We start from the raw sequence: 12,593 nt of genomic DNA, 5'->3' as shown, positions 1-12,593 counted from the left end.
CCCTCTCCACCCCATGACCAACACTGAGTAGTGATGCCCTTGGAGTTGGGCCGTGAGAAGCACTCACCTCCAAGTCTCTCTGTCTCTCTGGGCCTAACATTCTCCCTGCCTGCAAAATGGGGATGAGGAGGAGGTCCTAATTGTTCCTCTCCCAGCAGAGGCTCAGATGAGTTAGTGGATGTGACAGCAGAGCTCTGCAAGCCAGGGTGCTCCATGTTCAAGTATAGGACTGTTACTTGGAGGTCATTATGCCATGGGGGCTCCTGTCTCCCCAGCTCCAGGCCTCAGGGACCGGGTGGAGTTTAGGGTTGGGAGTTTAGGACATCTAGACTGGCCTGACTCCCCCTCCTCCCCCCTTCCAGGGGTCTGTTATTAGCAGTCCACGCCCTCACCAGAGGATGCCACCTCCACCCCCACCCCTGCCGCCAGAGGAGTACAAGAGCCAGAGGCCCGTCTCCAACTCCTCATCCTTCCTGGGCTCCCTATTTGGAAGCAAGCGGGGCAAGGGGCCCTTCCAGATGCCACCACTGCCAACAGGCCAGGCCTCTGCCTCCTCTTCATCTGCTTCTTCCACCCACCACCACCACCACCACCACCACCACCACAGTCACAGCCACGGGGGCCTGGGAGGGCTGCCTGATGGGCAGTCCAAGCTCCAGGCCCTGCATGCCCAGTATTGCCAAGGACCAGGCCCTGCCCCACCACCCTACCTCCCACCACAGCAGCCCCCTCTCCCCCCACCACCTCAGCAACCCCCACCCCTGCCCCAGCTGGGCTCCATTCCACCACCTCCCGCCTCAGCCCCACCTGTGGGGCCACATCGCCACTTCCATGCCCATGGCCCAGTCCCAGGACCCCAGCACTATACCTTGGGCCGGCCAGGCAGGGCCCCCAGACGGGGGGCTGGAGGACACCCTCAGTTTGCTCCACATGGCCGCCACCCACTGCACCAGCCCACATCCCCTTTGCCCCTGTACAGTCCTGCCCCCCAGCACCCTCCAGCCCACAAACAGGGCCCCAAGCACTTCATCTTTAGCCACCACCCACAGATGATGCCAGCAGCAGGGGCCACTGGAGGCCCAGGATCCCGGCCACCAGGGGGCTCCTATTCCCACCCCCACCACCCCCAGTCACCATTGTCACCACACTCACCCATCCCACCTCACCCCTCCTACCCACCCCTGCCCCCTCCCTCACCCCATACTCCTCATTCGCCCCTGCCGCCCACCTCTCCCCATGGCCCACTACACGCCTCTGGGCCCCCTGGCACGGCCAACCCGCCCACTGCAAACCCCAAGGCCAAGCCAAGCCGGATCAGCACCGTGGTCTGATGAATAGAGAGAATGAGCTGGGGTCCAGGGAGGTCTGGGGAATCTACAGGAGGGGGGCCTTGCACCCTCTCTGCTTCCTCAGTTTTTCCAAAATATATATACACGTAGATATGTCCTCCTCCCCACTTCCTCCCTGCCTCAGAACCCCTAGTCTAATCCCCAAGAGTTGCCATGGGGTTTCCATCCAAATTCGAAGATCCTCTCCACTTGAAGCCTGGACACAGTGCCCTCAAACTCTGGTGAGTGGTGAGGACCTTTGGGAGCTCCTTTTCCTCCTTTTCCTCTCTTCCTCCTCAACCCCTTTCCCCCAAAGGTCTTGCTGGGTGGCATTAGACCTCTGGGCAATGTGAGCTCCCTCTCTACTCTGGCTATTAGGGAAGGGCAGGTATCAGGAGCAGTGAGGGGGAAGGCTTCCCCAGGGTACCTCTGGCCTCATGGGGCTAGAAGGGAGCTCTGTAGAGTTGTAGCCAAACCTCAGCTGGCTCGGCCCTCTCTCTGACCTCAGGGCCTGGCCACACACCTCTCTCTGCCTGCCAGAGGAAGGAGCTGTCAGTGCACTTAGTGGGTGGGCCCCCACTTATGCTGGTCCCCAGATGGGGCAGTGCTTTGACTCCAGAGCCAGTCTCTGCCTTCTCTCCAGTAAGCCCCAACCCAGACCTCTTCAGCTTCAGAACCTTGCCTCTCCCAGCAATATTCTTATCCTGATCAAAGTCCAGACAGGTTTAGGTGGCATGGGGTGGGGGTGGGGCTCAGGTCTGGGATGAGAAGGGCGCTGCCCTCCCTCACCCATATTGCATGCCCCCCATTCCCTCAGACTTATCGCCCCTACAACTGAAGACAATGCACTTTACAGATCTCACCCACAAACACCTCACTGGGGCAGGGCACCCAGCATCAGCCCTGGGGAGAGAGGCTCCTCATGAGCCCAAGAGGTCCTTCCTGAGGCAGAGATCGAAGCCATCAGAGTGGGGGCTGGGAGCCAGGATGCCTGAGTCCTTCCGTCCGTCAGAATCTCAGCTGCCTCTCCAGCCCCTTTACAGCCCTGTTTATTTATTATAAATATATTTTTTACAAACCCCAGCTCCTCTTCTTGCCCTGTACATCCAGCTCCTTTCTCAGCTCCTGCCTCCGTCTCCCCTCTCCACCATGGGCTGCAGTACAGACAGACTCTGGCTGTTTGAAGGGCCGGGGACCCTGGGGCTTGGGGTGTGGGGAAGGTTGGCAGCGGGAGGGTCCGAATGGAGAGGAGTTGGGGTTCAGGCATTGTCTTTTTCCTCCTTGTACATAAGAATGTATATTTGATGCCTCATAAAAGACCTTGTGCTCACCTCCCGCCTCTGCCTCCTGCTTATGCCCCCTCCCCCACAATGGAGCCTTTGGAGAGAGAGGCCTTAGCCCAGAGAGTTGAGGCACTAATAGTAGCAGCTCAGGCAACTTAGTGGGCAAGATGCTTTGGTTGGGTGGGAGGTGGGGTTGAGGGAGGTTTTCCTATCGCATCTCATTAATGGACTGCATGACAGAGTGGCAAGGGTGTGGGCCTTGGAGTTGATCCAGTTCAAATCCTAGAGGTTTTCCCTCCCTAGGTATGTGCACTTAGGAAAGGCACCCTCTTTGAGTCTCAGTTTCCTCACTTTAAAACTTGCGCTGATAAGCTGTTGCCACATGGAGTTGTGATGATGACATGAGATAACAAATGTCAAGCAGACAGGATGCAGTAGGTACTCAGCAAGTTAGTTGTCTTCTCTTCCTTTCACAGGTTAAATACTTTCTCCTACTCTTGTGCCATCTAGTCTCACCCTTCCTGTGGCTGGCCTGGCTTTGCCCTGGAGCCCTGCCAGCACCCACCACCACCACCACCCCGCCACAGCTGGCCACATTTCTTCCTCAAGGGTAGGGGAGTGGATGACCTGGGCCAAGAAGCCAAGGGCTAGATCCATTATAAGAACTCTGTGTATACTTAGGATGTTAGATAACAAATAGCTGGACTCCCTTGAGTTTACAGGGGAGGGGCCAGGCCCAGAGAAGGGAAGGGTCTTTTCCAAGGTCACACAGCAAGTCAGGATGTGGGCTCCTGATTTCTAGACCAGGCTCCTTTCCAGTCTCCCAGACTGCCTCCCCATGAAATGGGCATGTTTTCAGCACCACGGATTATGTCCTGGGTCTTGGCAGGCATAGGAGGAATGGGGCAGAGCACTGGCCCTTGCTTAGGGTCAGCAGGGTCCCCAAGAAAAGCAGCAGTCAATAAATATTTTTGTGCCTTTTAGAGTCTGGAATGACCTCTAAAAAGGAATGGTTTGGATGGCCCTACTCTTTAGCAGCTTGGACCAATGCCTTTGTTTTCTTCCTCACATGCACATTTATGCAAAAGCAGAAGTTGGGGCCATCTAAGCATTTGATGCCTCCTTGAGGATCAGACCTGAGTGTTTGAAGAGCTTAGACCCAGAGGTTTCAGAATCAAGTCCAACCAATATTTTTTGGTGTCTTCCCTGGTGGATCAAGCTGGATTCCTTTTAGTCACTCCCTGTTCTCCCACCTACAGCTTGATGCTGGCTTCATCTTCCCAAAGCTCAGCTTTTAGCACTCAAGTCCTGGCTCAGCCACAGACCTGACTGTTGCCTTCGGCAAGTCACCTAGCCCCTCAGACCCCGGGCTTTTTTTTTTACCTTTAAAATAGGAATAATAATCTTGCAGGGAAATTGTTAATGGATGCATATGAAATGCCTACTTCCTGCCAGATGCACAGTAAGCTGTTCATGGCCAACTACAGAAACAAACTTGAACTCCTTGTCTTTATGTTGGTGGTCCTCCACCACATGGCCCCAGCTGATGTCTGTAGTCCTAACTCTCCTTCCTTGCCTACACTTTGGCCATCCCCTCACTGTTCCCTGAAAAGGCCTGTGTGTAATTTCAGAACTCAGTATTTTACCTGTGCCTTCCTCCTGTCAGATGTGTTCCCCCCAACATCCCTGATGAAAGTTTTCTCACTCTTGAGAGATGAGCTTAAAGAACCAATCCCTCCTGAAATGTGCCCTTGATCACATTCTCTGAGATCCCTCACATTGTTATCTTCCCTGCCAGGTCATAAGTGGCTCACAAGTGACACAGGCCTGAATCATGTCTGTCCAGAGCATTGGCACAGCACAGATGACACTAAAATCTTGTTGACTTGAATAAATGAATAGTTCTTTCTAAGCAGTTATCTGCATTGGTTAATTTATTGATTGATGCAACCTGTGTGCCAAGCTTTTGGGACCCTCTGGGACCTCCTCATGCTTCCTTCAGCTCTTTCCTACGTTCTCCTCCCCACCTCATTGCAGTTCCAGTGCTGCACTGTCCCTGCCCCACCATTCCCCTCTCCCTGGAGGCTCACCATCTAGACTGTGGAGAAGTAGTTCAGCTCCTCACCTCCCATTTCTTTGAGGACCCCCGAAGACATGCCCATTGGCTGTTCTCATATCAAAGGTTCTACTGCCAATCTCTTTGCGGATGTGGGTAGGAAGGTACAACACATAACAAAGACAAAAGTCCTAGAATCTCACAGAAATCTTTATCTAGACCAGTGCTGTTCAATAGGTCTTTCTGTGCTGATGGAAATGTCCTATACCTGCACTGTCCAATATGGTAACCCCTAGCCGCATGTGGCTATTGAGCATTTGAAGTGTGGCTAATGTGACTACAGAACCAATTTTTTAAATTTAAATGTAAGTAGCCATATGTGGGACAGTGCAGGACAGGACTTTCAGGAATGGACAGCCTGGTGGGGATAATGTCAATACAATATAATAATAAGTACAAGCCCAGAAGGAAGCACAGCATGTAAGGGGTTGGCAAAGAGGAGGAAAACTTAACTTGGGGTGGGGTGGGGAGATCAGAGAAGGGTTTCTGGAACGGCACTTTAGCTGAGTCTTGAAGGGTGAAAAGGAATTACCCTGGGAAAAAAGGGCATTTGTCAGAGGAAGCAGCATATGTAAAGGCCTTAGAGATATGTGAGTTTGTGGTATGTTAGTGGAGTAGTTAGCAAAGAATGGAAGAGGGCAGCCCAGGTGGTGGGCATGGCATACTCTGAAACAGGAGAGCAGTCCATGAATCCTCATTCCTCTGTTGCCTACAGGTTTTCTCACCGAGCCTCATTAGGAGGTAAAGTAAGACCAGGTGACACATTGGGCTACTAGTATCTCCACTATAAAGTTACTATTTTCCCCTTTGTAATTAACGAGTATCTTGTGGAGAGATGCATTGAAATTATGTATCTTGTTACTCCTCAAACTTTTACCCACCAGTTTTAACATTCACTGGTGATTCTCTAGGTTGCCAAATGGTTTTCAAATGCCATCTTTCTTTTGACATGAATTAGCTGGCTTTCCACTATGAGAGAGAGCTTTCCTGTCTCCTACATTTATTTATTCATATCCTCATGGACTCATGGTTGTCCATTTTATTCAGTGGGTTGTAAGCCATTAATATCATTATTTTGATGTTCAAAATGCTCCAGATTTGGCCAGCAGGAGGCCCTGCAAGCTGGCTCCTGTGTCCTTTTGGCAGGTCTCCATCTTTATTTGAGCATTTCCCTGTTTTCTGGCACCACGAGATGCTCCAGGCCCATCTTGCCCTAGTCCTGGAATCAGCCACTTTTGCCAAGGAGCCTTGGTTCTTTTTAGTAGAGAATAGCATTTAGGAATGAAGATTTGAGCACTAAGTGTCATAGCTATGTTTTAAGAGTTTGCTTTTTTATTTGAGAAAAGTTTGAGCATCTACTGATAATTTTCTAACTACATCATTCCTTTAAGGTAGAGTTTTCCCTTTTCCCTCATTTAAAAAATTTATATCAGTGGAGTCATGGCTTTTTATTTTACTCGATCAGTTAAAATCCACTACTATCGTAATTCATTTGGAATTATCATTTCGAATATGTCACTTTATTGTTATGTATATATATTAAGCACATAATATGCATCTATATTTCTTTCTCTTTGTATTTAGCTGTATAATATACACACACACATGCACATACATATATATAAAACCATGAGTTCACATAGGTACCTTGATACCTTGAGGACACTGTTTTAATAATCCTGGCTAGAGAGAGAGTAACTGGCTCTCATGGGGAGTAGATCAGAAAATGGCATAGGGAGGAAGGGATGAATTTCAGAGCTATTTAGGAGTTAGAACTCACAGCTCATATCTGCTTCAGAACTGGGACCCAATTTTACAAATCAAAAATGTGAGGTACAAAGTCACTTTCAACCAATTCATCCAGAAAACAGGTGGGGTGAGGGTGGTTAAGAGCCCAGCTGAGCCTTCTAATTACTGCTGTGCACCAGCTCCATGCCAGATCCTCTTTCCCAGGTAGGTGGATGAGGCCAACCCAGCCCCAAGTCCAGGGTGAGCTCCTTGATTCTTCCCAATTCTTAACCTTGCAGTACCCAAACTCAGGCTGGTCCCCAACAAGACCCAGGGGTTGGGAAAGGAGCCCATTTCATGAGCACATTACTGGGGTGGAGTGCAAAGGAGCACCATTTGAGACTTTTACAGGCAGAATTGTACGACAGACAGACCGGGGTTTGAATTCTGCCTCTGCCACTTACTAGTCAGGTGACTTGGGTAAATTTATACTTATCTGAGCTTCAGTCTCCTCATCTATAAAATAGAGATAACAATACCTATTTTATAGCCCTTGGCCATTGATGAATGGCAATCATCATTATCTCTAATCTACGTAATTACTCTGTGAGGAAGGGATTATATAGTGTCACTGAATAAGGAGAAAATTGAGGCTCAGGGAGGTGAGGGACTTGGCAGATCTCTGGGTGAATGCCAGTTTCAGGAAAGTAGGTACCATGTCTGCCTTGGTCACCATTATATTCCTACAGCCCAGAAGAGTGTCTGGTACATAGTAGGAATTTAATAAGTATTTGTGAATGAATGAATTGGACCTAACTAGCTTCAAAGACTCTGCAATTTCCATTTGCCCTTCCAGGATGGTGGGGGTGGCATCTGGGCCAAGGACCTCAGAGAAGGCTATGGGAAGCCTGGTCTCCTAACTTCTGATTCATGCTCTTTGCCCTTCACTGAGCTGCCTCCAGATGGAAAGACTAAACTTCCTTCAGCCTAGGAGTTAGTGTATTCTCCCACCTTCTTCATTCTTCTCACCCTTCTCCTGCCCAGTTCTATTCCTGGTGAGAGCAAATGACAGGAAGAGCATTTGACCAGGGGTCAGCATCTTCCTGTGTAACACTGGGCAAGTTGTTTAATCTTCCTGGAACTTGGTTCCTCATCTACAGAATGGGCAAATTCACTTGCATTTTTCCCAAGACTGTTGCAAAGATTAAGGGAAATAACTGGTATGAAAAAGCTATGTGGCATGTTGGATGCTTACACATGTGAGAGGCTAATAATTTTACTGTTACTAACATCACCTTACCTAGCTTTCTGTTTCTAGTTCAGATGTTGTTCAACTGGGTCATTCACCTGTGTTTCTAGTAGAGAGGGGCTGAGGTTTCTGTGAGACCTAGAAAATTAGAAAGGAGATGTCACTTACTATTTGCATTACTTGAGACAACTTACCTCACAAGCGAAGTGGGGATAAGGATTTCAAACATTGAAGGTAATATGAAAATTCAGGTGATAAAAGTATGAAATCACTATGCACAATGCTTGGCACAAAGATTCTTAATGAGTTTTGACATACTGGTTGTTTGACAGACCTGGGTATGTCAAACAGACTCTCAGAAATAATAGTTAACAGATACTGAGGGCTCTCTATGCACCAGGTACTATACAACAATCCTTCAAGGAGGGTATCATCATCCCCATTTCTGTGTCAGAAGCTTGGACTTGCACAAGGTCACATAACTAAAAAATAGCAGAGCTGGTGAGGCTAGAAGTCAGGCCTGTCTGACCCCAGGGTCTGAGCTCCCACTGTGTGCCCTTCTTCCTCAGATAGGATGTCCTTAGCTCAGTTCTGAAGTAAGCAGAACAATGTACCTACAAGGGACACAGTATGTTATCAGAACAGTTAAATGAATGAAGGAATGACTCTCCCCACCCCCTTCAAACACATTCAAGCTTATGGAAATGCTTAATATACATAGGAAATGTTTGTAAAGAGTATATATTGTTTTCAGTCAATATATACTAAGGTTGCTCAAAAATATACACTAATTTTTCTTTTGTTTACTCAGCATTAATTTACTGCTTACCACACTAAGTGCTAAAGATACATATAAGGCCACATGGTCCCTGCCTTTAAGGAACTCACAGTCTGATGAGATAACACAAAAGAAGCACTTAATAAGTATGTACACAAGTACTCTAATATGTGCATGATAGGTGTCCAAACTGTATGCAGTAGGCCCACAACTAACGATCTCAAATGCAGTAGATGCCTGATGTATGGGCAGAGTAGTTGCAATAAGCCTATTGAGAAACTGCTCAATGAATATGCACACAATAGGAGATGTACACATAAAGGCACTCAAATGCATATGACACGGGTCATACACAATAAATCAACCCATGTATGCAAATGATGCTTGGTAAGTATGCTGTAGGCTCACAAATAGGCAAACAGTAGATGTTTAAAAGGTAGGCACTGGTTGGAGATAAATATGCTGTTGTTAAACATCCAATAATTAAAATATATATACATTCAGGCTTATTTTGTAGGAATACATGTCACAAATGTGCACAAGATAAAAGTGCATACAGAACTGTTGAAAGTATTCATTAAAATGCTGACTGACAATGACTCTTTGGGGTAAGAATGAAAGCCCCATCTCTGAGAGGCCTGTATACATGACCTTGGAAGAAATAAATATTTCCTTTCTCTCCGTGGGACCTAGGATTCTAAAAATTCACAATCCCCAGGGAGCAGGCAGGCTCCTGCCATCCTTCTTACAAAGCACCAGAGGTGTCAGTGCCTAGAGCTGGGAGCTCCGTACGTTTTCCCCAACCTGCGGGCCATCAGAAAGGATTCCTCTCAATTAGGCACCTGAAACCGCTTTCTGTGGCCCACACCGTACAGAGCCGGGAGGAGAGAATACTGGGGAAGGGCGCGTACCAGTTTGGGCCCAACATCTATCAACACCAACTCCTCTTCCGGTCTGTCTCCATAATGCGCATGCGCACCACTGGCCTTTAAACGTGCACCGCCTGCCCATCCGGTAAAAGGTTCCGGCAGTTCAATTACAATTTTGCTCTTCCGCTGCCTAGGCGGACTATTTTCTCCCAGTCTGTGAGGCACTTTTGAGTTCCCACTTCCAAATAGGGAACCCACCCCTGCCTATTCAGCTCTATCCCCATGGATTCAAGGCTTCCTAGGGCTTGGCACCACGCAAAGTATACGAGGCTCGGAGGGGCACCTCGCGGAGGGATCCAGTTTGTTGTGGTGAGGGCGGGGGAGAGACGCTGACAAACCAAGATGGCGGTGGCAGCGCTGGAGCCCGCGGCGGCTGGGAGGTAACTGTGGTAGTGGAGGCTGCTGTTGATGAGAAGCAGCGGCACAGTTTGTAAGGACCGGAGCAGAACGAAGAGGCGGTAGCAGTAGCATCAGCCTGAGTTTCTTAGGGCGCGGCAGCCACACGCCTCCCAGGACTTCGGCGGGCGGCGGCCGCCCCGCGTAGGGCCTAGTACCCGAGCAGTGCCTCGGCTTCATACAGCGGCGACCGCCATGAGCCCTTAAGGGCGGTCCGAACCCTCCAGTCCTGGAACCCACCATGGAGCCGGGGTCCGACGACTTCCTACCGCCGCCGGAGTGCCCGGTGTTCGAGCCTAGCTGGGCCGAGTTCCGAGACCCTCTTGGCTACATCGCGAAAATCAGGCCCATTGCTGAGAAGTCGGGCATTTGCAAGATACGCCCACCCGCGGTAAGGCCCGGGGCGCGTGGTCGCCGGCGGCGAGGCCGGGAATGAAGAACTAGGGTAGCAGGCGGAGAAGCCTGGGTCAGTGGGCAGCTGAGATGTGCGGAAGTGGGGTAGCTGGGACCGTTGTGGGATGCGGCGCAGGTTGGAGAAGGGGTGATGGGGCCCCCAAGTGACCTGAGATCTGAAACGCACCCCCACTCCCACCCCACCTTTCAGAATAATTCCTGGTAAGGTTCAAGACAGGGATGCCTAGTGGGCCGTGGAGAGTTCACACAGAGTCGCACATCTCTTAGTTACCCCGGACCATCCTAGTCAAGGCTGTACTTAGTGAGGCCTTTCTCCCATTTACTGTAGTCACTTCTCTTAAGGCAGGCAGTGTGGTGTAATAGAAAGATCACAGCTCTGAAAGCAGACAGATCTGAGTTCAAAACTCCACTCCACAGCTTACCAGCAGTGTGACCTTGGACAAGTAAAGTGATCTCTGAGCCTGGTCCCATGATGGTTATTGGGAGAATTGGATTAAACTAGTCTGTGTGTAGGAGGTACTAGATAAGTGGTAATTATTGTGACTGTGAAGGTGTTTGATGTGGTCATTGGTTTATTCCTCTGTGGGTTAACTCATATTTACTCACACCCTGCCAGACTGATCCATCTATAATATCCTAGCCTGGTAGACCAGTCAGGAAATCAGTCTCACAGGGGATGTACTATCTGCTTCCCTTGAGATGGATTCAGGGAATTGTTTCCTTCTTTTCCTAGTTGAAGACAATGTCCTTTCCTGCACATCCCCCACCCCCACCCCAACACACACACACACACGATTTCTGTGGAGATGCTTGAAGGCAATGCCCTTTCCTGCACATCCCCCCCAACACACACACACACACACACACACACACACGATTTCTGTGGAGATGCTTGAAGGCAATGCCCTTTCCTGCACATCCCCCCCAACACACACACACACACACACACACACACACACACACGATTTCTGTGGAGATGCTTGGACCAGTCAGTTTGGGGGACGGGAAATGAGTCCTTCTCAAATTTCTACTCTTCCCTGTCCCAGGAAGTCCCAGAGGATAGGGTATTCTTGGACTCCCCAAAAAAGAATGGTGCTATAGAAGTCTGCCTTCTTAAACACTTGATCCTAGAGGTGAGGGACAAAGGTCGTATCTTTGCTTCTAGGCCTGGCTTCAGGCCAGGAGAAGGCCCCCAAGGGCTAGGATAGGCTGCCGTTTGCTGGCATGGAGGAGATATGATAATGTGTGTTGTTCTGTTGCCACATGGGATTCCGAAGGGCAGGAATTGAGTTTGTCTGGAACAGGGTGTTTTTGAGTGTGTGTCTCCTGGCTGAAAAGGAAGGGAAGCCTAACTGCCACCTGAGGAGGGCACCACAGATCTCCTTATTCAAGGTGGTGCTTTTTGGTGCTCAGCCACAGATCTAGGTTGGTTTCAGATGGATCCTCTGGGAGGTGTTGGGTAAGCTAATTTCTTCCTTGTTGAAGCCTGGCCACAGATCTCTGAGGTATCCTTGTTCATGGTGAGGGAGTGGCATTGGGTAGTGGGGAGGTCAGGAAGGCTAGCAGAAAGGAGAGGCAGGAGTCCTGGGCAGCCTCAAAGGAGGCACTCACTGAAGGGGTTAGGCAGGCCTGTGGGAAAGAGGCATATCTGACATAGGGGGTGGTAGAGACCTGAATTTCCATTTTTCTGTCTTGGACTTATGGGCAGGCGGGCCTTATGCAGGTGTTGCTGGGGGAACTTAAGGCAGTGGTGGGAGTGACATGTCCCTAGTAAGTGTGTGACCTGCAGGGGGCCATCCTTTGTTATGCTTCTCTACCCCAACAGGTACTTCAATCCAAGACACCTGGCTCTCTGGTAGTGGTCTGGTTTTTTCCCTCCTGTAGGGCTGCTCCTAAGCTGCCTTTAGGGAGCTAGGCCTTCTAGTTGGAATTTGAAGCCCTCACCCAAGTGGTACTTGGGCCCAGGGGGGAACATGTGCATAGGTGGTGCTTGGAAATTGGAAATTTGCCTGAGGAAGGGTGATTACAGGTGACTGCTAGTCTTGGGGAAGATGGGTGGGAAGAGAGTGTTAGTACCCAGGGAAGCTTGGAAGGGCCTTGCTTCAGCATCAGGTAGCCAAACTTTTTATCACCATCCTGATAGTACTGACATACTGAATATTTGGTACACAGGCAGGTATATGGAACCGAAGGCAGAATGAGGTTACTCATAGGTCCTAGGGAGAGCCGGGCAAGAAAGTTTGCTGGACCTTCCCCAGCTGTCTTTTGCACCCACAGCTCCTGCTTTAGGATTCTGATTCTGCCATTTCCTGTCAGGTTGCTTGATGTTGTACTTACTCTTATCTAGAACAGGATTCACCAGGAAAGAAGGG

The 12,593-nt window shown here is 49.6% G+C and overlaps 2 protein-coding genes across 16 annotated transcripts in view; both read left to right on the top strand.

The window, feature by feature from the left end:
- The window catches only part of IQSEC2 (IQ motif and Sec7 domain ArfGEF 2), an 85,508-nt gene extending 82,849 nt beyond the window's left edge, over positions 1-2,659 (top strand). For 5 of the 6 annotated variants that reach the window (XM_036919061.2, XM_036919060.2, XM_036919064.2 and 2 more), the window contains one exon: positions 363-2,659. In XM_036919061.2, the coding sequence (XP_036774956.2) occupies positions 363-1,331 (969 nt within the window). In that variant the 3' untranslated portion in view covers positions 1,332-2,659. The remainder of the gene's footprint in view (positions 1-362) is intronic. The other variant, XM_036919065.2, reaches the window with a different exon arrangement.
- Positions 2,660-9,720: 7,061 nt separating this feature from the next.
- KDM5C (lysine demethylase 5C) overlaps positions 9,721-12,593 on the top strand; it is a 30,797-nt gene continuing 27,924 nt past the window's right edge. For 6 of the 10 annotated variants that reach the window (XR_005031499.2, XM_036919055.2, XM_036919059.2 and 3 more), the window contains exon 1: positions 9,722-10,198. Coding sequence is in view for 9 of the 10 variants with exons in the window: in XM_036919055.2 (XP_036774950.2) it covers positions 10,049-10,198 (150 nt within the window). In the remaining variant the exon portion in view is untranslated. Of the gene's footprint in view, positions 10,199-12,593 lie in introns of all 10 variants that reach the window. The other 4 variants (XM_036919056.2, XM_036919053.2, XM_036919052.2 and 1 more) reach the window with 2 other exon arrangements.

Source organism: Manis pentadactyla, chromosome X, assembly GCF_030020395.1.
Source record: "Manis pentadactyla isolate mManPen7 chromosome X, mManPen7.hap1, whole genome shotgun sequence".
Taxonomy (NCBI): Eukaryota; Metazoa; Chordata; class Mammalia; order Pholidota; family Manidae; genus Manis; species Manis pentadactyla.
Note: the sequence above shows the minus strand (reverse complement) of the source record. Positions and strands in the feature narration are given on the sequence as shown.